The 21,769-nt window shown below is 38.2% G+C and overlaps 1 protein-coding gene across 1 annotated transcript; it reads left to right on the top strand.

Moving 5' to 3' along the window:
• Positions 1-420: 420 nt before the first annotated feature.
• LOC133766052 (alcohol dehydrogenase 1) lies at positions 421-19,058 on the top strand. Its single transcript, XM_062199831.1, has 9 exons — positions 421-524; positions 4,493-4,594; positions 5,442-5,580; positions 7,074-7,161; positions 7,257-7,476; positions 9,731-9,991; positions 13,673-13,808; positions 14,652-14,790; positions 18,900-19,058. The coding sequence occupies exons 1-9, from the start codon at positions 507-509 to the stop codon at positions 18,922-18,924; spliced, it is 1,128 nt and encodes a 375-aa protein (XP_062055815.1). The 5' UTR covers positions 421-506; the 3' UTR covers positions 18,925-19,058.
• The last annotated feature ends 2,711 nt before the right edge of the window (positions 19,059-21,769 follow it).

The raw sequence follows: 21,769 nt of genomic DNA on the forward strand, positions 1-21,769 counted from the left end.
CTGCTCCCCCTTCTCCTCCTCCTTCCTAGCTGCACCACGTGCATTCACAGTTGGCACTTAGAGCAGACAGAGGGAAATAGAACTCAGAATGACCTCAGTGGGATTGAGAGAGGAAAAACATGGAATCACCAGAGAGAGAGCGAGCGAGTAAGAGAGAGAGAGAGAGACAGAGAGAGAAAGACAGACAGACAGACAGACACACACACACAGATTAAAATTTATGTGTAGGGAAATATTTAACCTAATAAAAACAAAGTTTTATCTGCAATGATATATTGCAAAATCAGTTTTGAATCAAGGTTTTGAGTGCTTTTTTTTTTCTTTTTCTGATTTGATTTTGTGTGAGAATAAGCTGATAAGGTGTGGCTTAAGGACTGAGATCATGTGCAAACTGGGTGGCACTTGAGCAAACAATCTGTGCAATATATTGGCTTCAGGTACTAGAGCAGGCAAGAAGTCCACAAGAATTCACCAGTCTCCTGTTCTGCAGAGAAAACAGAAAGAAGATGAGCACAGCAGGAAAAGTAAGCAAAAAAGATTTTACTGTTGGAACTATAGTCTCATTAATATCATAAATAAAAGGACATGGTATTTGTTGAAGAGTTAAAATTCATATATGAATTAGAAATAATATACACTGAAATACAATATAAAATATGTGCTGCAATTTACAATGTGTACTGAACTGCAGTGGAAATAAGTTATTCCTAAATATCTTTATTAAAAATGCATAGGATTTGTATCTATTAGTCTTTATTCATACGTTAAATAAATTTGTAATAATTTGTGGGTTTATTCTAAGATAATTATGACTAGCTTGCAAATCTATAATTAGACGTATTTAATCAAGAAGTTATATTTATGTTAAGAAACTGTAATTTAAATGTGGTACTCTTTGTAATTATATTCTTTGTCTGAATGCAGGGAAATTAAGTATGACAGTTTTATCAGAGGAACTTATTTCAGAGCACATTGAAATATCCTTTATTATAAAGTCTCTTACAGAAGATATATTATCTCAAGCCATTATGATCATCACAGTTAGATAATAATAATTTGCAAGTTCTACAGATATTCTATAGAAGAGTATCTTCTCCATACAAAAGTCAACATGACTTTACAGAAAATGAACACATTTTGCAGAAAATTTGAATCACTTACTAATACTAGTTACAAAGATATTTTAAGTCTTTCATAGATTGATACTTATTTGAGGAATGTGATTATAAGTGCAGAGAAATGCATTTGGTCTTTCAAAATAACCAGCTCATGTTTTTAACTGCTTAATTACAAAAGCCAATGCAACTGCTTGCAAGTACACTTGCTCTGTTCAGAACAGATGACACAGTAGTGGAATATCCAAGTATAATGCTTAAAGGTTCTGAAGCTTCTAAACAACAGGTTCATACGGCTAGAATCATGTGAGTGGCCAATTGCCAGTGTTTTTTTTTTTTAACTTTTATTTAATGAATATAAATTTCCAGTGTACGGCTTATGGATTACAATGGCTTCCCCCTCCCATAACTTCCCTCCCACCCGCAACCCTCCCCTCTCCCGCTCCCTCTCCCTTTCCATTCACATCAAGATTCATTTTCAATTCTCTTTATATACAGAAGATCAATTTAGTATAAAGATTTCAACAGTTTGCACCCACATAGAAACACAAAGTGAAACATACTGTTTGAGTACTAGTTATAGCATTAAGTCAAAATGTACAGCACATTAAGGACAGAGATCCCACATGAGGAGCAAGTGCACAGTGGCTCTTGTTGTTGACCCAACAAATTGACACTCTAGTTTATGGCGCCAGTAACCATCCTAGGCTGTCGTCATGAGTTGCCAAGGCTATGGAAGCCTTCCAAGTTTGCCGACTCTGATCATATTTAGACAAGGTCATAAAAGACAGAGTGAGGATAGTAACCAATGATCCTAAGAGTGGCATTGACCAGGTTTGAACAATTATACAGCATTAAGTGGGGAAGAGGACCATCAGTACAGACAGGTTGGGAATAGAGCCATTGGTGGTAGAGTAGAGGTTATGATTACAAAGGAATGAGGCCCAAGTGTGCTAGACAGGGTCTAGAACAAAGGACAGAGTCATTATTAGAGGAGCTAAGAAAGGTGCTGTCTAAGCTACAATTAAGTTTTCTGATTGAGAGGCAAATAGAACCTGATAGAAGGGGCTTGATAATAATCTGTTGGGCTTTAGGCCTTGTAAGTTCAGAGGCCCAGACCTATCTATCTCTTCACATGGGGTATATCCTAAGGGAGGTGTGAACCTCCTAGGGGAAGGCACTCTGTTGACTTTCATTACTTGGCTGGCCTGGGAGGAGAGCTGGCCAGGTAAAGGCAGGGGGCATCTCTAACAAGAAATTTACAGTTCTGCCTGCAATGTTGCTGACCCTACTTGACCATCCCCTCAGCTGCAGTGGTCACTTTGGAAGTTGGGCTGAGTGAAGGGCTTTTCAGCTTAGAGCCAATAAGATCTGTGGCTCTGACCTGGGCATCCTTCGACTCCAGGGCAGGTCCATTTCCAGTGATCCAACTCTTGGCAGAGCTGCCAGGGCTCTTCACAAGCTGACTTCTGCTGAAGCCCAGGCTTACCACATTGAAAGCCACTGCAGTGGACTGGCCTGTTGGGTCTCCTTGAGGGCAGATCACTGTACAGATCAGCCATAAAAAGGCCTGCCACCCATTCAATTGCCAGTGTTCTTATCCCAGCTCATTTTATTTCCATTCATTATTGATGGGTATTTACAATGGCATATTATATTTCAAGTGAAAATGATTAGGAGAACAAAATGGAAATTTACCCAAACTCACTTAGAAGAAATGTTGAATTCATAGAGTATAGGTGTAAGCCAATTATATTAACAAAAACAACTCACAGAGAAATAGTAATCTAGCAATCTGCCCCTGAGAGGAACAACATCAGTAACTTAGCCTATTGATAGCACTTAAATTATGTTAACAAATCTTGCCTTTTATTTTCCTCAGGTGATAGTGATAGAAGGAACACTGACCTCATGAGGTGGTTGTGGGAATTTACTAAATAAATACTATAAGGCACTTAGAATAAGTCAATACATGTGAGCCATTGCTACTATTGCTATTGTCGTTTAGCTTCTTATTGACTTTTCACTACTCTGAGGTGAAGAAAAGGTAAAGTTTGATTTATCTTAATTCTCTAGACAGCCAATTTGTGACTTTAGAAAATTACTCACTGAGTCAGCTGAGCTTCAGTCTTTTCATCCAAAAGAAAGGCAAATAATTCAACATACCCAACCTTGCTGGGTTTAAAGATATAGCATATAACTCAGCCTACAGTACAGACTACAATGTACCTGCCACATCACAGGCATCTGATAATCATAAGTGGATATTATAATTGTATCAACATCAAGTACACTCATGGAGACAGAGCTCCGTCCACTGATTCATTCCTCAAACACCATAGCATGGTGGCCAAAGCCAGTAACTCAATCCAGGCCTTTCACATGGGTAGAGGGAACCAACCACTTGAGCCAACAGCACTGTTTCCTAGGGTTCCCATTAACAGGAAGCTGAAATCAGGAGGTAGAGAGGCAAGTGTTGAGCCCAGGTATTCTTGATGTGGGCATCCTAGCTGGTGATTTAATTACTATGCCAAACACCCACCCCTAATATTTAATTATTTATTATTTATTATTTTATTTTTTTTTGACAGGCAGAGTGGATAGTGAGAGAGAGAGACAGAGAGAAAGGTCTTCCTTTTTGCCATTGGTTCACCCTCCAATGGCCGCTGTGGCCGGCGCATCGTGCTGATCCGAAGCCAGGAGCCAGGTGCTTCTCCTGGTCTCCCATGCGGGTGCAGGGCCCAAGGACTTGGGCCATCCTCCACTGCCTTCCCGGGCCATAGCAGAGAGCTGGCCTGGAAGAGGGGCAACCGGGATAGAATCTGGTGCCCCAACCGGGACTAGAACCCAGTGTGCCGGCGCCGCAAGGCGGAGGATTAGCCTGTTAAGCCACAGCGCCGGCCTCTCAGTTAATTTTTATACTCATAAAATTAACCCTAAATTAAGTAGAGGGTTCACTGATTCGTACTGAAGAAGAAAACAAAACCAACCAACCATCCAACCAAAACAATACTGTTCCTCGACAGTCAAGGCAAGGGCTGTTCAAAACCATCACATCTCAACGTGTCAGTTTCCCTCCTATAAATTACACTTTAGGTACTCTATTAGTTACCACAGGTCAGAGAGACCATATGGCATTTGTCTTTTTGTGACTGGCCTGTTTTTCTAAGTATAATGGCTTCCAGTTGCATCCATTTTCTTACAAATGAAAGGATTTCATTTTTTTTTAAACCGCTGTGTAATCCATATTGTATTATATTCCATAATTTCTTTATCCAGTCTTCAGTTGATGGACATCTGGGTTGATTACATATCTTAGTTGTTGCAAATTGAGCTGAGATGAACATGGGGGTACAGACTTCTGCTTGATTTTACAGGTAATAAAATGCAAAGCAGCTGTGCTGCGGCAGCTAAACAAACCCTTTTCTATCGAGGAGGTGGAGGTTGCACCCCCGAAGGCCCATGAAGTTCGCATTAAGGTGAAACATTTTTATACTTCTATGAAGTTTTAGTTTCAAAAATTTCAGAAAATATTCAAACTGGAAAAACCCAAAGATCCATTAAATAATACAGACAACAGAATTAGATTTGTTGTTAAAGGAAAGATGTACATATATACTCTTAAAGATTTTTTAAAGATTTCTTATTTATTTATTTGAGAAAGCAGAGGAGAAACAGGGGGAAAGGTCTTCCATCTGCTGGTTCACTTTCCAAATGACTGTAACAGTCAGAGCTGGGTTGATCCAAAGCCAGCAGCCAGGAAATTCTTCCAGGGTCTCCCAAGCGGATGTCGGGGCCCAAGCACTTGCTTTTCTGGGCCATAGCAGAGAGCTGGAGTGGAAGAGCAGCAGCTAGGACTTGAACTGGCATCCATATGGGATCGCAGTGCCACAGGCAGAGGCTTAGCCCACTAGGCCATAATGCCAGTTACCAAAGAATATGTACAGTATAATCCCAATAAAATAAGAAAGAATTTATGTGTTTGTACAAAGAAATGGTGCAAGATTTCAAAATTGATCAACATTGGATGATTTCTTGGTGTTAATATGCAACTTATATTTCCACAAAAATCACGCATTCTTGTCTATTATATAAGATAATTGTCAAGAAAAGTTATTTCATAGATTATTATAAATGGCTTACTTCAAGGAATGAAGGCAGACTAGATGTGAAAGGCTTTAGACTTATCTTGGGAATCAACTGAATCTTTCATATTTGGGAAATGTAGGGATTATTAGCAAAACTCCTTAGAAGCCCACTTTCTGGAAATGGTAAAATCCGTCAGAGGATCAAATCTTCCTCCGAATCTAACCCTCTTCTCTTTAGATGGTGGCCACAGGAATCTGTCGCTCAGATGACCACGCGGTTACAGGAAGCATTGTGGTTCCTCTCCCTGTGATTTTAGGCCATGAGGCAGCTGGCATTGTGGAGAGCATTGGAGAGGGGGTGACAACAGTAAAACCAGGTAAAGAATTTCCACTCAGGGAAGGTGACTTGGTTCAAGATTCCAAGGGCATCGAGGTCAATGAGGAAACGGAGGCCATGACAGATGAAAAAACTTGAACAAGTTCACAAGCAAGCTGGGACTTGAGGGCTTCCCCCCTCCCCTCCCTGCCTAACTCAGTCATGTTATGCATTCAGGCATTTAGCAATTCTCTCCTACAGTAATTATGTTTTGAGTATCCATTCCAGATGCCAGGCACCAGTCTGGGGATTACATGAAGACCAAAACACACACAGCGCCTGCCAGCATGGAGTTCTGAATACATTCTAGTGTTGCTAAGCTCTGTCTTCCATAAAGCACAAAAAGAACTACAACTGGGACAAGGGGAAAAGCATAGCCTTGGTCCTGAGTCTGTAGATCAGTGCGTGGACTTGGTCCTGTGCTGAGTTCACAGAACCTGGGCTGTTAGGCTATGACTGAATCAATACGATCTTTTCCCAGATGGGAAGAGATTTTCCTTTTCCAATATGGCCTCCCTTCTTGAACATGGAACAAATGAAACACACTAGGTGGAAGGAACTGAAAGAAACATAGTAGAAAGTATTTGGCCATATGCAATGTCTGCTTTGTTACCTTTAGCCAGGGCTAACTGTTATTTTATCCTTAATATTCATTTTATTCACATCTAATGGTATATTACTAGTAATATTTTATGGGGAAAGGGTGAATAAATAGAAAATGTCCATGTCATCATCCCTTCATGAAGTTTGCCTATAAAATGTAATGGAGCATTTTTCCTGGTCTAGATGGATAGTAACTTAAATAATTAAAGCAGAAAAAAATAGATAATGCATATACTATCAGCTAAAAACATTTGAAAGTCAGGTCTTATCTTAAAAGAAAATCCTTAATCCATTTTTGAGAATTAAGGGTTTCAAAGGAGATTTTTGAATTCTTCTTTGTCCCATTTTTGTTAGTTCCCTCCCCCGCCCAATGATTGTTTTCTTATTCAGTTCATAGTAAAGATGAGCAGAATCACTTTGAAAAGTCAAGAATTGGTTATTGAAATTCTCATTTTTACTATAACCTATGCTACAACAAAAGCCAAGTCTCCTCAACATGTAGTGGAGGTGTGGTAGCTCCCTTGCAAACAAGATTTGTGCTGAGAGGGGGAATATTTAAGCCTGAATTAATGAAAGATTAATTGAAATTATGAGTGTAAAGTCCCCAGCAGAAATCAGAGTATGCAAAAGTTAAGTATTAAAACAGTGGAAGTAATTTTTAAAATTCATGTTGTTTTCCACATCTTTATTTCCTCTTTGGGAGTCTTCAGGCACAAATAAACTCAAACTGATGACAATGCTGACAAAGTGATGGATGACAGTTGTATTTGGACCTTATTTCTTGGAGACTTCAAAGACACACACGTCTAACATATAGATATAAGCTTTGTATTCTTGTTTTATTAGTTCCTGGATAGAAATCTAAGAAGAATTTGTTTTATCCCTCTCCAGGTGATAAAGTCATCCCGCTGTTTACTCCCCAGTGTGGAAAATGCAGAATTTGTAAACACCCAGAAAGCAACTTCTGCTTGACAAATGAGTAGGTTTCTGATACTCTTTGCACAGCCAATGAGTTTTCATATTAGTTATGATCTGGTCTCATGTCCTTGTGTGTTTCTGTGTTGCCCTGAGCAGTCTGGGCAAGCCGCAGGGGATGCTACTGGATGGCACCAGCAGGTTCACCTGCAAGGGGAAGCCCATCCACCACTTCATTGGCACCAGCACCTTCTCCCAGTACACAGTGGTGGATGAGATTGCAGTGGCCAAAATTGATGCAGCTGCACCCCTGGAGAAAGTCTGTCTCATTGGCTGTGGATTTTCAACTGGTTATGGGTCAGCAGTCAAAGTTGCCAAGGTAGGAATGACAGCGGCTAATAAAACCGGTTCTACTCAGGCTGTCAGGAAATAAAAAGGGAAACAATTTCTTAAGGAATTAGAGATTTTTTTCAAACATTTGGGAGGCGTTGGTTATGAATAGAACTATAGTTCTGGAAGAAATTTGGGAACATGTCTTAGAAAATTCACCTGCTTATTATAGTTGAAAAAGCTATTGATAGTTAAGAAAAACTAAATATTTCATTTTTAATAATTATTTTTCTACATGTATTTATGTTATTCATGAGATTATTAAATATTAGGACTTGGAACTCATTTAGTCATGATTCTATAATTAGAAAGCACCCGTGTGTGCATCAGGCACAGTTGGTTCTGCTAGACTCTGAGGCAACAAAAGTGAAGGAAATGAAGGACTTTCCCTTGAGGATGTTTTATTCCCTACTCCCAGAATTAGGATCAACAGTAGATTCCAAAGCCTTGTCTGTAAACTATTAAAACAAGGGTCATTTATCATTTGGATTCCTAGGACGGAATTAATGAAACCTTAGCAATATGTGTAATTCATTGATTATGGAATTTTATTGCCACATCTCCTCCCTGCTATGAACACACACACACACAACACACACACATGACACACACACACACACGCTTCAGCAGTGGCAAATCTCAAGGAGAAATTATGTAAAGTCTTTTTCTCCTAAGGGGTTGAAAATCTAGTAGTATCCTTCATTTTATGAAATTGAGATCCAGAGACTTAAAAATATTTTCCCAACATGTCATAGCTGGTTAGTTTGAGAGTGAAGATGAGAATAACTTCCTCAGATCTCCTGCTGAATTTTAAATCATAATACTTAATTACCAACACTTTCAAATTAACAATCACAAGCCCTGCATTTTTTCCAGTTATGGTAGAAAGTGGTTTTGTATCTTGTTGAATTGTTTTTAGTTATTCATTTTTAGTTGAAAGGCAGAGAGACAGAGACAGAAATTTTCCATCCATTGATTTGTTCATCCCTAAATGCCCACAACAGCCAAGGCTGGACCCAGCCAAGCCAGGAGCCCAGAACTCAAGCTGAGTCTCCCAAATTGGTGTCAGGGACCAAACGCTTGAGCTATCACCTGCTGCCTACCAGGAAACTGGAATCAGAGGAGAGCTGGGATTCTGACCCAGGCAATCCAGCATGAGATATGGTGTTCTAAGTGCCCATTCCTATTCTGGAACTTAATAACATTTAGTGAATGAATGAGTAAATAGACACTCACAAGGGAATATAACAATAAAATTACTGAGGACAAAAGGAGTATTTTATCCACCCTGAAGGATGACTACAGAAGACTAGATTTATTAAACAGTCTTTAGACAATTTAAGCAATTTAGAACATGTCTTTCCCATTTTTCTGTTACTTTATCCCAAATTCCCTTGTGCTATTGCTTCATCTGTTTTATCAGGTGGTATAAGGAAGTCTAAACACAGACTAGAAGCTAAGGGTAATCACATTAATGGATTTTGGTCATTATTAAAATTTAGAACATCATTTCATTGCATTATTGTTCATTTATGGGACTTAAAAATCAAAGCTCAAGATCCGTGAAGATCACATTGGTCTCAAGTTGTATTATCTTAAAGTTACATGTTGGATTTCCTCTATTGTTTCGGTTTTGCTTTAAATCAAGGATAACTTGTCTGTATTTCACAGCTAACTTTGGCTCTCATTTTACTGCTTATGGCAAATGAAAGTCAATGAACCAAAAGGATTTAACTTTTGAGGGTTGGATTTTGGTTATTTTCAGTCACCTGGCATGACCCTGTCCACTTATTTTTTTTCCCACTTTTTCCATTTCCCAAAAATTGCTTCTGTGTACATATGAGATACTGAAGGGAGTTGTCAATGGATTTGAACCATTGAGGTTCTTGCCATGAATGGAGTCACTGATATTTCAAACTCAAAGATCATCCAGTCCACTGTTGCTAGCCTGGCTTCCAACTGGAGTCATGTGGGGATGGATTCTGCCTACAGAGATTCTGATTTAATTGGCACAGCTGGGCATTGGGATTTTGAAAAGCTCCCTAGATGAGGAAAGTTTGAGAACCATTATCCAGTTCAATGCTCCCCAAATTAAACATGAAGCAAAAAAGAAGAGGTTTTGACAGTGGATTGGATTTAAGAGTATGAGTAGCTCCTAGTAGCAGACAAGGCACAGCACTTCATAGCTTAGTGACTTTCGAACAATCATCACTTAATCAGTTTTGCATTTTCTAAAAACACAGGTCACCCCAGGCTCTACCTGTGCTGTGTTTGGCCTGGGAGGAGTTGGCCTCTCTGTTATCATGGGCTGTAAAGCAGCTGGGGCATCCAGGATCATTGCGGTGGACATTAACAAAGACAAGTTTCCAAAGGCCAAAGAGGTGGGTGCCACTGAGTGCATCAACCCTCAAGACTATAAGAAACCCATCCAGGAGGTGATACAGGAGATAAGCGATGGAGGAGTGGATTTTTCATTTGAAGTGATTGGTCGACTTGATACCATGGTATGTACTGTCATGCCTTGAGATTTCTGCCTCTGCAATCTGGAATCTGCTTTTTTAGCAATAAAATATAATTATTACATATTAAGAATTAGACTGATATATGGTAATTTTCCATCTGCTGTTTTTTATCTGAATTGTTTAACTTATTGTTATGAGAAATTTTTCCCTGCAGCTAAGCAAAACTGTCTAAAGAATATTTCCCCTTTAAAGAAAAAAAAGTGTTTTTAATTGATCCATTACAAGTTAACAGATTAATCTTTAGAAAAAAAATCAAAATCAAGTAAATATAAGCAACACAAATTCTTTTCCCTCCACAATATTATAAAGATGATTTAACAAATTTTATATGTTTTAATGAATCCCAATATATTTTCACATTTTATTAGCTGGATAAAATGAATAATGATCAATTTCAGGCCAAGTATTATTTTACTAATGGAAAATATACCTCACGAAAAATGACTGCTTTAACACTATATTTTACTAGAGACAGCACAGTGCCTGGCCCAGAGCCCACACCCAGGATCTATGATCTATGTCTTTCTTTAAAAATTCAACAGCTCTTTAGAAACGTGCCATGGGATTCCAAATCCCATTAAGGTGGCATGTACCACCTTATAGTCAAAGTGATCAGTTTAAGTTCATAATTGATTATTAAGATAGGATTAAATGTCAAAGGGATCACACAAACAAGACCAGTGTCTGCTAATACTAACTGATAGAATTAAAAAGGAGAGAACAATCCAACATAGGAAGCAGGATACACAGCAGACTCACAGAATGGCAGATGCCCTAAACAGCACTCTGGCCTCAGAATCAGCTCTTAAGGCATTCGGATCCAGCTAAAAAGGCCACAAGAGTTTCTCAGGCTTGGAAAGCTAAGACACTGTGACAAAAAAAAATGACCTAAATGAAAGAACTCTGTGAATGAGATCCCAGCAGAAAGAACGGGCCATCAAAGAAGGAGCTACCTTTCTCTGAAGGGAGGAGAGAACTTCCACTTTGACTATGGCCTTGTCTAAATAAGGTCGGAGTTTGTGAACTCAAGAGGCTTCCATAGCCTTGGCAGCTCATGACAAGAGCCTAGGGTGATTACTGACGTCAAAAATAAGAGTGTCAATTGTTAAATCAACAACAGGAGTCACTGTGCACCTACTTCCCATGTAGGATCTCTGCCTTTAACGTGTTGTACTATGCGAATTAACGGTAAAACTAGTACTCAAACAGTACTTTATACTTTGTGTATCTGTGTGGGTGCAAACTGTTGAAATCTTTATTTAGTATATACTAAGTTGATCTTCTGTATATAAATATAATTAAAAATGAATCTTAATGAAGAATGAGATGGGAGAGGGAGTAGGATATGGGATGGTTTACAGGTGGGAGCAGGGTTATCGGGGGAAAAGCCACTATAATCCAAAAGTTGTACTTTCAAAATTTAAATTTATTAAATAAAAGAAAAAAAAATTCAACAGCTCTTACCACCCACTATGGTCCATGGCTTTGCTTATAGGTGACATGAGATAATGCATGTAAAATTCTTATCACATGTCATCTGTAATCTGTAAACTTTTAATGAATGCCAACTGCTGTTATTGGTAGGAAATTTTGTTCCTAATCTTACAGTAATGACATTATATTTAGAATATACACGATATTACTTTCATATAACTACAAATGTCATCAGTTGCCATCTCCAGCTATAATTCTCCTAACCTAAATTCTTTAGTCCTATGCTAAAAGTTTCCAGAGACCAACATGTCTCCACTGTTGAAGTTCTCCAGTAAGTTCCAGCAGTCTTGGTACCAGGAAGAAGTGACCTGCGAGTAAAATTTTTTACATCCCTGCTCTAGGACAATATACCATAAAATGATTGAAGTTCCAACAGAATCCAGCTCTTCCCACATCATAGCTTTTTTCCTTTTGCTCCTTTTATATTTTCCCTCATGGAACTAGATTGTGAATTTATCTTAAGACACCAATTCCTGCTAGCTGTGTGTTCCGAGGAAATCTGATCTCCAAATGTCATACAACAAAATAAAAGGACTAACCATCATGTAACGTGGGAAGCCCACATCATTTCCTTACTACAGAATATGTCCCCAAACCCTTTTGGAGATGTAGGATTTCTGGACAGTCTTTTAAGATTTCATAAAAGCAGGTGAAGTTTATAGTAAAGCCAATATACATTTTGTGAAGATAAAAATAACACTCAAATATGTCCATCTAAGAAGTGAACAGAATGGGGATCCATTGGAAAAGGAGATGAGAAAATTCAAGAGCGTTTTGATGACATAATCATTATATTTTTCAGAGTCCCTGGTTCAAAATACCTGCTTATAAATAAATGAATAATGAATTAACCAACTCATAGATTGCCCAAGAATCATGTGATAATCAAAGAGTAACCTTATTTGAGGAAGCAGTCTTTATACCCTTACATGCTTATACTAATAGTTGCCTCTTTATTACTTTGTAAGGAGGAGGGAAATACACACAAATGCACTCATTCTTTCTTTCTTTCAAAAAATATTTTCAGGGCATTTTATTTTTTTTAAACTTTTATTTAATGAATATAAATTTCCAAAGTACAGCTTATGGATTACAATGGCTCCCCCCCCATAACTTCCCTCCCACTCATAACCCTCCCCTTTCCCACTCCCTCTCCCCTTCCATTCACATCAAGATTCATTTTCAATTCTCTTTATATACAGAAGATCAGTTTAGTATACATTAAGTAAAGATTTCAACAGTTTGCACCCACATAGCAACACAAAGTGAAAAATACTGTTTGAGTACTAGTTATAACATTAAATCACATTGAACAACACATTAAGGACAGAGATCCTACATATTTTTTTAAAAATTGATTAATTTTCTATACAATTTCCAATTTAACACCAAGTTTTTTTTTCATTTTCAATTATCTTTATATACAGAAGATCGATTCTGTATATACTAAGTAAAGATTTCCTCAGTTTGCACCCACACAGAAACACAAAGTGTAAAAATACTGTTTCAGTACTAGTTATAGCATTACTTCACATTGGGCAACCCATTAAGGACAGATCCCACATGAGACATAAGTACACAGCGACTCCTGTTGTTGATTTAACAATTTGACACTCTTGTTTATGGCGTCAGTAATCTTCCTAGGCTCTAGTCATGAGTTGCCAAGGTTATGGAAGCCTTTAGGGTTCGCTGACTTCGATCTTATTCTGACAGGGTCATAGTCAAAGTGGAAGTTCTCTCCTCCCTTCAGAGAAAGGTACCTCCTTCTTTGATGGCCCCATTATTTACACTGGGATCTCACTCACAGAGATCTTTCATTTAGGTCATTTTTTTTTTTTTCCAGAGTGTCTTGGCTTTCCATGCCTAAAATTCTCTCATGGGCTCTTGAGCCAGATCCGAATGCCTTAAGGGCTGATTCTGAAGCCAGAGTGTTATTTAGGACATCTGCCATTCTATGAGTCTGCTGTGTCTCCCACTTCCAGGGCATTTTCTAAAGCTACTGCATTATGGCACAGTTCCATATGCCATGGAGAATAAAGAAGCAAAGGACATAACCCCTTTCCTCCACACACACACACAGTCTAGCTAATTCAATATTACACCATACTATCAAAAGTAGGAGCTATCAGAGAATTGACTTTAATGACGCTAAATGTGATTTTACTCCAGGTTGCTTCCCTGTTAAGCTGTCACGGGGCATGTGGCACAAGTGTCATTGTAGGGGTACCTCCTGATTCCCAAAGCCTCACAGTGAACCCTATGCTGCTACTGAGTGGACGCACCTGGAAAGGAGCAATTTTTGGTGGTATGTACTTAAGTTTGGAGAGCAAAGTCTTTTTTTTAAAACATTTATTTGAAAGGGAGAGTGAAAGAGAGACAGATCTTCCATCCACTGGTTCACTCCCCAAATGCCAGAGCCAGGATCCAGGAACTCCATCTGTGTCTCCCATATACATGAGAGGGCCCAAGTTCTTGAGCCATCTTCTGCTGGTTTCCCAGGTGCAATTAGCAGGAAGCTGGATCAGAAATGGAGCACATGGGACTCAAACGGTGCTCGTGTGAGATGTCAACAGGAGAGAAAAGTCTTAGAATTTCTTGGCTTTTACAAGTGACAAGGTCAGGTTTTGGAAAGCAGTCATCATCAAACGTAAACTTGACTTCCTGTTGTATCTACAGGCTCCAAAGCCAGACAGGAAACAAATGGAAATAAGGGATCCTAAGACAGATTTCCTGGAGTCCTCATAAACTAACAAGGACATTTCAGCCCCATCTCTTTATTTTTGTGACTGGATAAGGCACCAACATTCCTAGTAGGACATAGAAAATCTGTAGTAATAATTCATGACAGCATTCTTTGCCCAAGTTTAGACAACCTCTACATTTGCCCCTTGACTTTGGGCATAATCATGTGTACCATAATTTCTCCATGAAAGAGCTAAGAACTCAGCACTCTGGTTGATCTAGAGGTACTGAAAAACAATTAAGGTCCTGAAAAGGATACTGATGCACTATCTCTCTACTAACCTCAACAACAGCAGTATGTGTATTTAATACTTTTATAAGCTTTCATTTTATTCTATCTGGAAAGTCAACTGTCCAATTCTCCTACTTCTGGCTGAATCTAACAATGGTGCTGTCTTCTTTTCAGGCTTTAAGAGCAAAGATTCTGTCCCCAAACTCGTGGATGATTTTATGGCTAAGAAGTTTTCATTGGATCCATTAATCACCAATGTTTTACCTTTTGAAAAAATAAATGAAGGATTTGACCTGCTTCGCTCTGGGAAGAGGTAGATTTTAAGTTTCCTTTCATGGTAGAAATTTGGTTAACGTAGAATGAAAATGTGGAAGGATGAGAAAAAAATTGGAGTGGCTTCATTTTCCTTTACAATTCAGTCTTTCAAGGTAGAACATCTAAGAACATATTGTGAGGAGCTAAGAACTGCTGCTTTGCATTTCCTATTCTGCTAAAGCCAAATGCTGTTGGTTACAGAAGATCGGATGATCAGAACCGCTCCGATTTCTTTATGATAGAATACTCGTCCTTGCCAGAAAGAGAATCAGACTATGATAATTACGTTATGGAGTTACTGAAGCCTCTGGCTGCTCACAGAGGCTGATTGTCAATTTCTGTAAATTTAAGTTCTATTCAGAATATCCCCCAAATCTGCATTATAAGAGTAGGTGGAACTGCAGTGGGATAGATTTATAAAGATATTGCCAGTTTTTCATTTTAATACTGTAATTTTTACTTCTTCTTGCAGTGTACATATGGTTTTCATAAAGAAAGTTATTGTCAGAGTACAAAATGCTACTTGAAATGCTTAAATCTTATATTTTCTTCAAAGCTTAGGGGAAAAAAGCAAATTGCCTTTCATACTTCTTTTTTTTTTTTTAAAGATATCATTTATTTTTGAGAGGCAGAGTGACAGAGAGAGACAGAAAGAATGGTCTACTGGTTTATTCTCCAAGTGACCACAATGGCCAGAGCTGGGCCAATTTGAAACCAGGAAACAGGAGCTTCTTCTGGGTCTCCCACATGGGTGCAGGGGCCTAAGCATTTGGGCCATCTTCCACTGCTTTCTCAGGCCATTAGCAGAGAGCTGGATCGGGAGAGGAGCAGCAGGGACATGAACCGGTGCCCATATGGAATGCCAGCCTCTCAGGCAGAGGCTTATCCTACAACGTCACAGCGCTGGCCCCCTACCTTTCTACTTTTAAGATTTAGCACTTATACACACCTCTTAGGCTGAGTTTTGTCACCTGTATGTATATGAGGCACAGCTGGCAATAGTCAGTAATAAACCTTCTGCTCTAACTCCATTAGCCCTGCTGCTTCTCCTACCCTAAACTTTTTGTTAGGAGGTTTTCAACTTTCAGTAGCATTTCTTGGACACTCACACAACATATACTATATATTCCGACTGTGAAATAGTCTTGAGGAAGGAAAGAAGCTAGCATCCACAGAGGGCAAGGTGCTCCACAAAGCATCTTACTTTCATTATTGAATGTGGTTCTCAAATACTGCCAATATGCTTTCATTTCACAATCTTAACGGAAGACTGACTCAGAGAAGATGTGACCTGGCCAAATTAGGCAGATAGTAGGCATGAAACCAGGATTCAAAGGTACATGTTTTGTTAGCAAAATCAGTTTTCTTTCTATTAAACTGCACTGGCTCTCATGAGCCCAAGAGCTGTGAAGTCCAGCAGTTAGTAAATGTTAGTTATCATTTACTGTCATCACTGTTATCATTATATTGTAGAGATGACAGCAGACATGAAGGGTCTTCAAAAAGTTCATGGAAAATGGAGTCAAAAGATAAGTTTATTTTGACACAAAAATTTTTGAAATCCACCTACAATTGTTGTAATACACATTTTCCATGAATATTTTGAAGATGCTGATCTAGAGATCACCAAAACTAGAGAGCTGAGCAACAAATATTTTTGTTAAGCACATTTAAATTCTTTTTGTTAATTCTACATTGTTGAATACACATTTAAATAAAGTGAACCCTATAATGAGCAAATTTTTTTAAATGGTAACTAACGTTCAATACTGATAAGAATAAGCTTTGGGGGGAGAGGGGAATGAGGGCTTCTTGGAACTATACCTATGAAATGCATAAAATATGTTCTATTTATAGTAATAAAAATTTTTAAAAAGAACAAGCTGACATGGGCACTTTAATGTACTGCTTGTAGCAATATTGTTATAACCTTTTGAGAAAACAATTTGGTAATTTCTATCAGAAATTTTTTATTTTTTTTGACAGGCAGAGTGGATAGTGAGAGAGAGAGACAGAGAGAAAGGTCTTCCTTTTGCTGTTGGTTCACCCTCCAATGGCCGCTGCGGCCAGCGCATCGCGCTGATCCGAAGCCAGGAGCCAGGTGCTTCTCCTGATCTTCCATGCGGGTGCAGGGCCCAAGGACTTGGGCCATCCTCCATTGCCTTCCCGGGCCATAGCAGAGAGCTGGCCTGGAAGAGGGGCAACCGGGACAGAATCCGGCGCCCCGACCGGGACTAGAACCCGGTGTGCCGGCGCCACAAGGCAGAGGATTAGCCTGTTGAGCCACGGCGCCGGCGATCAGAAATCTTTAAAAACCTAGCTCCTTTATCCTAATAATTCTACTTATAAAAGTCTATTGTACACAGAGATATAATAAAAATGGAAGCATACATGTATGGTTGAATATATTTACTGTTTATCTACATAAAATTAGAAGTATCTTGAAAGTCCAACATTAAGGCAATGCTTAAATAAATTCTAACCATAAATTAGGTATTAATGAAACCATTAAAAAGTATTTCATCACACAGAGATTCTTATGATGTTATTTTTGGCTCAAAAATAGAGAATACAAACTTATATGTATAATATGATTCTCAATTTTCAACATTGCAGTAAAAAAAGCATATATATCTAGAAAATGTTGATAAAAATTCAAGAAAATATTAACAATGGTTATCTCTAGATTTTGTAATCAGATCATTTTTACTATCTTCTTTACATTGTCCTGTATTTTCTAAATTATTTACAAATATTTTCTTAGATATGTATCAATATACATGTAAAAATTTAAAGTTGTTAATATGATATTTTTCAAAAAGTATTTATTCATCAGAAGATGGCTTTTAGAAAGGGCATTAGTTTCAATATAAACGTTATATTTCTAATATTTCCAAGAGTGAAGTCTCTTGGAATTCATGCAATTCAACTTTATATCTACTAAGAATCATTAGCCTTCTCTATACCAAAGCTCTATTAAGACTTCAACATTGTGGATTTTTTAAACCATCGGATACTTTTTATGTTAATGTGATATTAATACAAAGAGAACAGATTCAATGTAGTTTATAGATACAATTCTAAGAATATAATTATATTCCCTTCCTTTCTCCATCCTTCTGTCCCACCCTCTTTTTTATTTCCTTTTTCCCTTTCTTCCTTTCTTTCTTTGCTTTTGAGATAATGTGTTTTTATTACATCACAGTCAGACTTAATGTACCACTAAATAGAGTTCAACAAGTAGAAAGTTAAAAAAAAATACAACTTTGCTTTATATCTTTGTCAAATCAATGGTCAAGAATGATATACTTCTATAGATTTAATGATCTGTGATTCTTTTAAAATTTACTGCATATGAGTGAAATGGTCATCTTTTATTTGATTATTATTTATAGCCTTGCCTGAACTAGGTCTTTTTTGACTAATGGGTCTTTTTAACTTTTTACTTGTTGAACTCTTTATTAAGTGGAGCGTTAAACCTTTGACTAGTATGTAAATAAAATGTTATCTTTTTACTTTTAACATAGTCTTTATTAAGCTATCAGTTCCTTTAGGCAAGTTGTCTATAATATAATGTGTACAACTTTGTATTTAAATTTGAATCCCCACACTCAACTAGATGTGTGACCTAAAGAAAGTTAAAAATCTCTAAGAATACATTTTTATAATCTCTAAAATGAAAAGTATATAAGAACCTTCTTCATAGCATTTATTGGACAGAGGTTTAAATGAGATAATGCTTGAAAAGCATCTACAACTTACATGACACATAGCAAGAATATATTACATGTTATTACCCATGTTTTATTCCTTATTGCGCTAGTCTTGAAAGCTGTCAAAAATGATTTTTATGGATGAAAATGTAGATTTGAATTATAAATGGTAGTCGTATTCAGGATGAGTGAGCTTAAGATTGGAGAAAACACAAGACAGAACCAGAAAAGATGAACTGCACTCCTATTTGACTCGACAGGAGTGCACTGAGATGGGAGTAGAGTGGCAGGGAATATAGATTTTCACTGAGACACTGAATGCTCTTTGGATTCTTATGTGGAAGAGTGTGAACTGTCTAAATGTTAAAACAGTATCTTTTCTTTCCTATTTCAGTATTCGGACCATCCTGACATTTTGAGACTACACAAATGCCTTCCTTGGAAGCAGTCTTCTGATTCCTGTATCCCACATCATCTGTAGCACCAGCAGACATCCTTAGTTCTCTTTTTAGAGATGCCCTCAATAAATGACATGAGGAAACTTTCCAAAAGACACAGAGATTGATGTGAAATGATTTTTCAAGTACATGTTTAAAATCCAAGTGAGATTTAGATAAGACATTGAACATTATGTGGGAAATTGGGGCCAGCCAATGATTCTTTCGAGTCATTTTATGTATGTCATCTTTCCCACTGAGGAAAGATATTGCCTGTGCCTTTTTGCATTTTGTATCGCTTCAACCCTCAGTCATTGAAACCCAGTGAAGAAGACCATCCATTTGTTCCCAAGACACACATGATAGACTATTGTGCATGAAGTCTTCTACCCCTACTTCTCTTTCCACCATCTGTACTCTCGTTGTTTTTCTTTTTCATTTTCTTATCTTTTGTTTGGAGCCTATCAGCACCTTAATTCTAGTTCTTCATACAGTATATTAAACATTATTGTGAACTACGGTCACCTATGAGACATCAAAACTTGTCATTCCTCTCTGTGTTTTGTTAACCATTACCCAACCTCCCTCCTTCTTCTCCCCACCTCTCCAAACTTCTCATAATCACTAATCTGAGTTCAGATCTACTTTTTAAACTTTCACATATGAGAGGGAACATGTATTTGTCTTTCTGTTTCTGGTTCATTTTATTTAACATCCTGGTCTTTAGTTTTATCCATTTTCTGGCAAATGTCAGGCTTTCATTCCTTTTCATGTCCAAATAATATTCCATTACATATACATACCACATTTTTAAAATCCATTCATCCAGCGATGGACACCTAGGTTGATTCCATATGTTGGCTATTGTGAGTAGCACTGCACTAACATTGGTATTCTTCTACTTATGAAATATACTAAAGCCCTAGGGTAAAAACTACAGTCTGATAAAAGGTGGACTTATACGTAACAGTTGAGATTATCAAGAACTTATAAATCCAAAAATTTCTTAGAAACTCAAAGGAAATGTCACATATTTTATAAATTTTCTTTTTTTTTTAATTTATTTGACAGGTAGAGTTACAGACAATGAGAGAGACAGAGAGAAAGGTCCTCCCTCCGTTGGTTCACTCCCCAAATGGCCGCCACGATGGTGCTGCACCTATCCGAAGCCAGGAGCCAGGTGCTTCTCCTGGTCTCCCATGCGGGTGCAGGGCCCAAGCACTCGGGCCATCCTCCACTGCCTTCCCGGGCCATAGCAGAGAGCTGGCCTGGAAGAGGGGCAACTGGGACTAGAACCTGGCACCCATATGGGGTGCCGGCACCACAGGTGGAGGATTAACCAAGTGAGCCATGGCGCTGCCCCCCAGAAATGTCACACATTTTAATACAGTGAAGGGAAGTATTTTTATTTTATATTATTTATTTGCATTGACTACATAATTGCTCTTATAAATGAAGGCAAATGCATGTATATGTGTGACAAATGTCAGGTTCAGATACTCACTACAAAAATGAAACTATTCCAGGAACCATACTCAAAAAACATGCATTCCCAAATGCACAGTAGTGGTTAAATGGTTGTAGTTAGTGATCACATCTGACAATGTGAGCGTGAGATCTCACTCCTTTTTGTTAAAAATGCTGTGGTGGCTTGAAGTATAGGGATAAGATAGAAGCAGCCAGCAACATAGCATAGAAAATGGGTAAGCAACTAAGATATGACACAAACATCTAAAACCATCTAAACAGATATTGACATATGTACTCATACAGATATGCAACTTTGCAAAAATTTGTTCAATGTAGAACTCTTCTGTTAACTTCTATGCCACAAATCTAGTCTATGATCCAAGAGTTAGCTCAATATTTTGAATTCATTAAGACCCATTGTCCTGATTGGTAATGCTTCCTTACTCTCAAGTAAAGATTTACGTGTTGGACTTTATCTTTAAATGAATAACAAAAAATCTACTCGTACTTAAAGGAGTTAGAGCTATCTCCAAAAGTATTGTCTGTTGCTGTATCTATCATCTGTTTGCTACTGTGACCAACCACTTACTGGGTGACCTTCAGTAGGCCACTTAGCTACTCTGAGTCTGTTCATCATTTGATTTCAAAAAAAAAAAAAAAAAAACAAAAAACAAAAAACAAACTACTAACCTATTACAGCTTCATCAAGATTAAATGGCACGATGCTAGTGAAAGGGCTTTGCCAACTGTGAAGTGCCACATAAAGGCAGGGAAGCTTGGTCACTTTGTCAAAGATGCTGAAGGACAGACTCAGAGTCAAGGCAACCCTCAGAATGTTTGTGAGGTAGCATATTTCCAAGATAATCACTGTTGCTGGATGCTCTGTGATTTTACATTAGTGTTAATGATGTCTGTTTCAGAGAAAGAAGGAATTCTCAATGCCTGTCCCATAACAGGGGCATATAGTCCTGCTGGAGGCACAGAAGCCTGCATCCAGCTCCCTCTCATTCCTCCCAGGTTAGGGGAGCAAGTAAAGAAATGGGCATGGGCACAGCCAGGCACCGTCAGGTGTTGTCATAGAGTGACATGGCCCTCAGGGAGCCCGCTGTACCGCACTGCTGGCTTTTAGTTACATTGACATTGGTAGGGAGATATGGATTGAAATCAAAGTACAAAAATGGAACCAAATGGGCCAGGCATTTGGCGCAGTGATTGGAACACCTGTGTCTCATATCAGAGTGCCTCAGCCTTCAAGTTTCAGCTCCAAGTCCATTTACAGATTCCTGCTTGTGCACACTCTGGGAAACAGCACATGAGGGCTGTAGTAACTGAGTCTTTGTCATCCATGTCGGAGACT

This window comes from Lepus europaeus, chromosome 8 (genome assembly GCF_033115175.1).
Source record: "Lepus europaeus isolate LE1 chromosome 8, mLepTim1.pri, whole genome shotgun sequence".
Classification (NCBI taxonomy): Eukaryota; Metazoa; Chordata; class Mammalia; order Lagomorpha; family Leporidae; genus Lepus; species Lepus europaeus.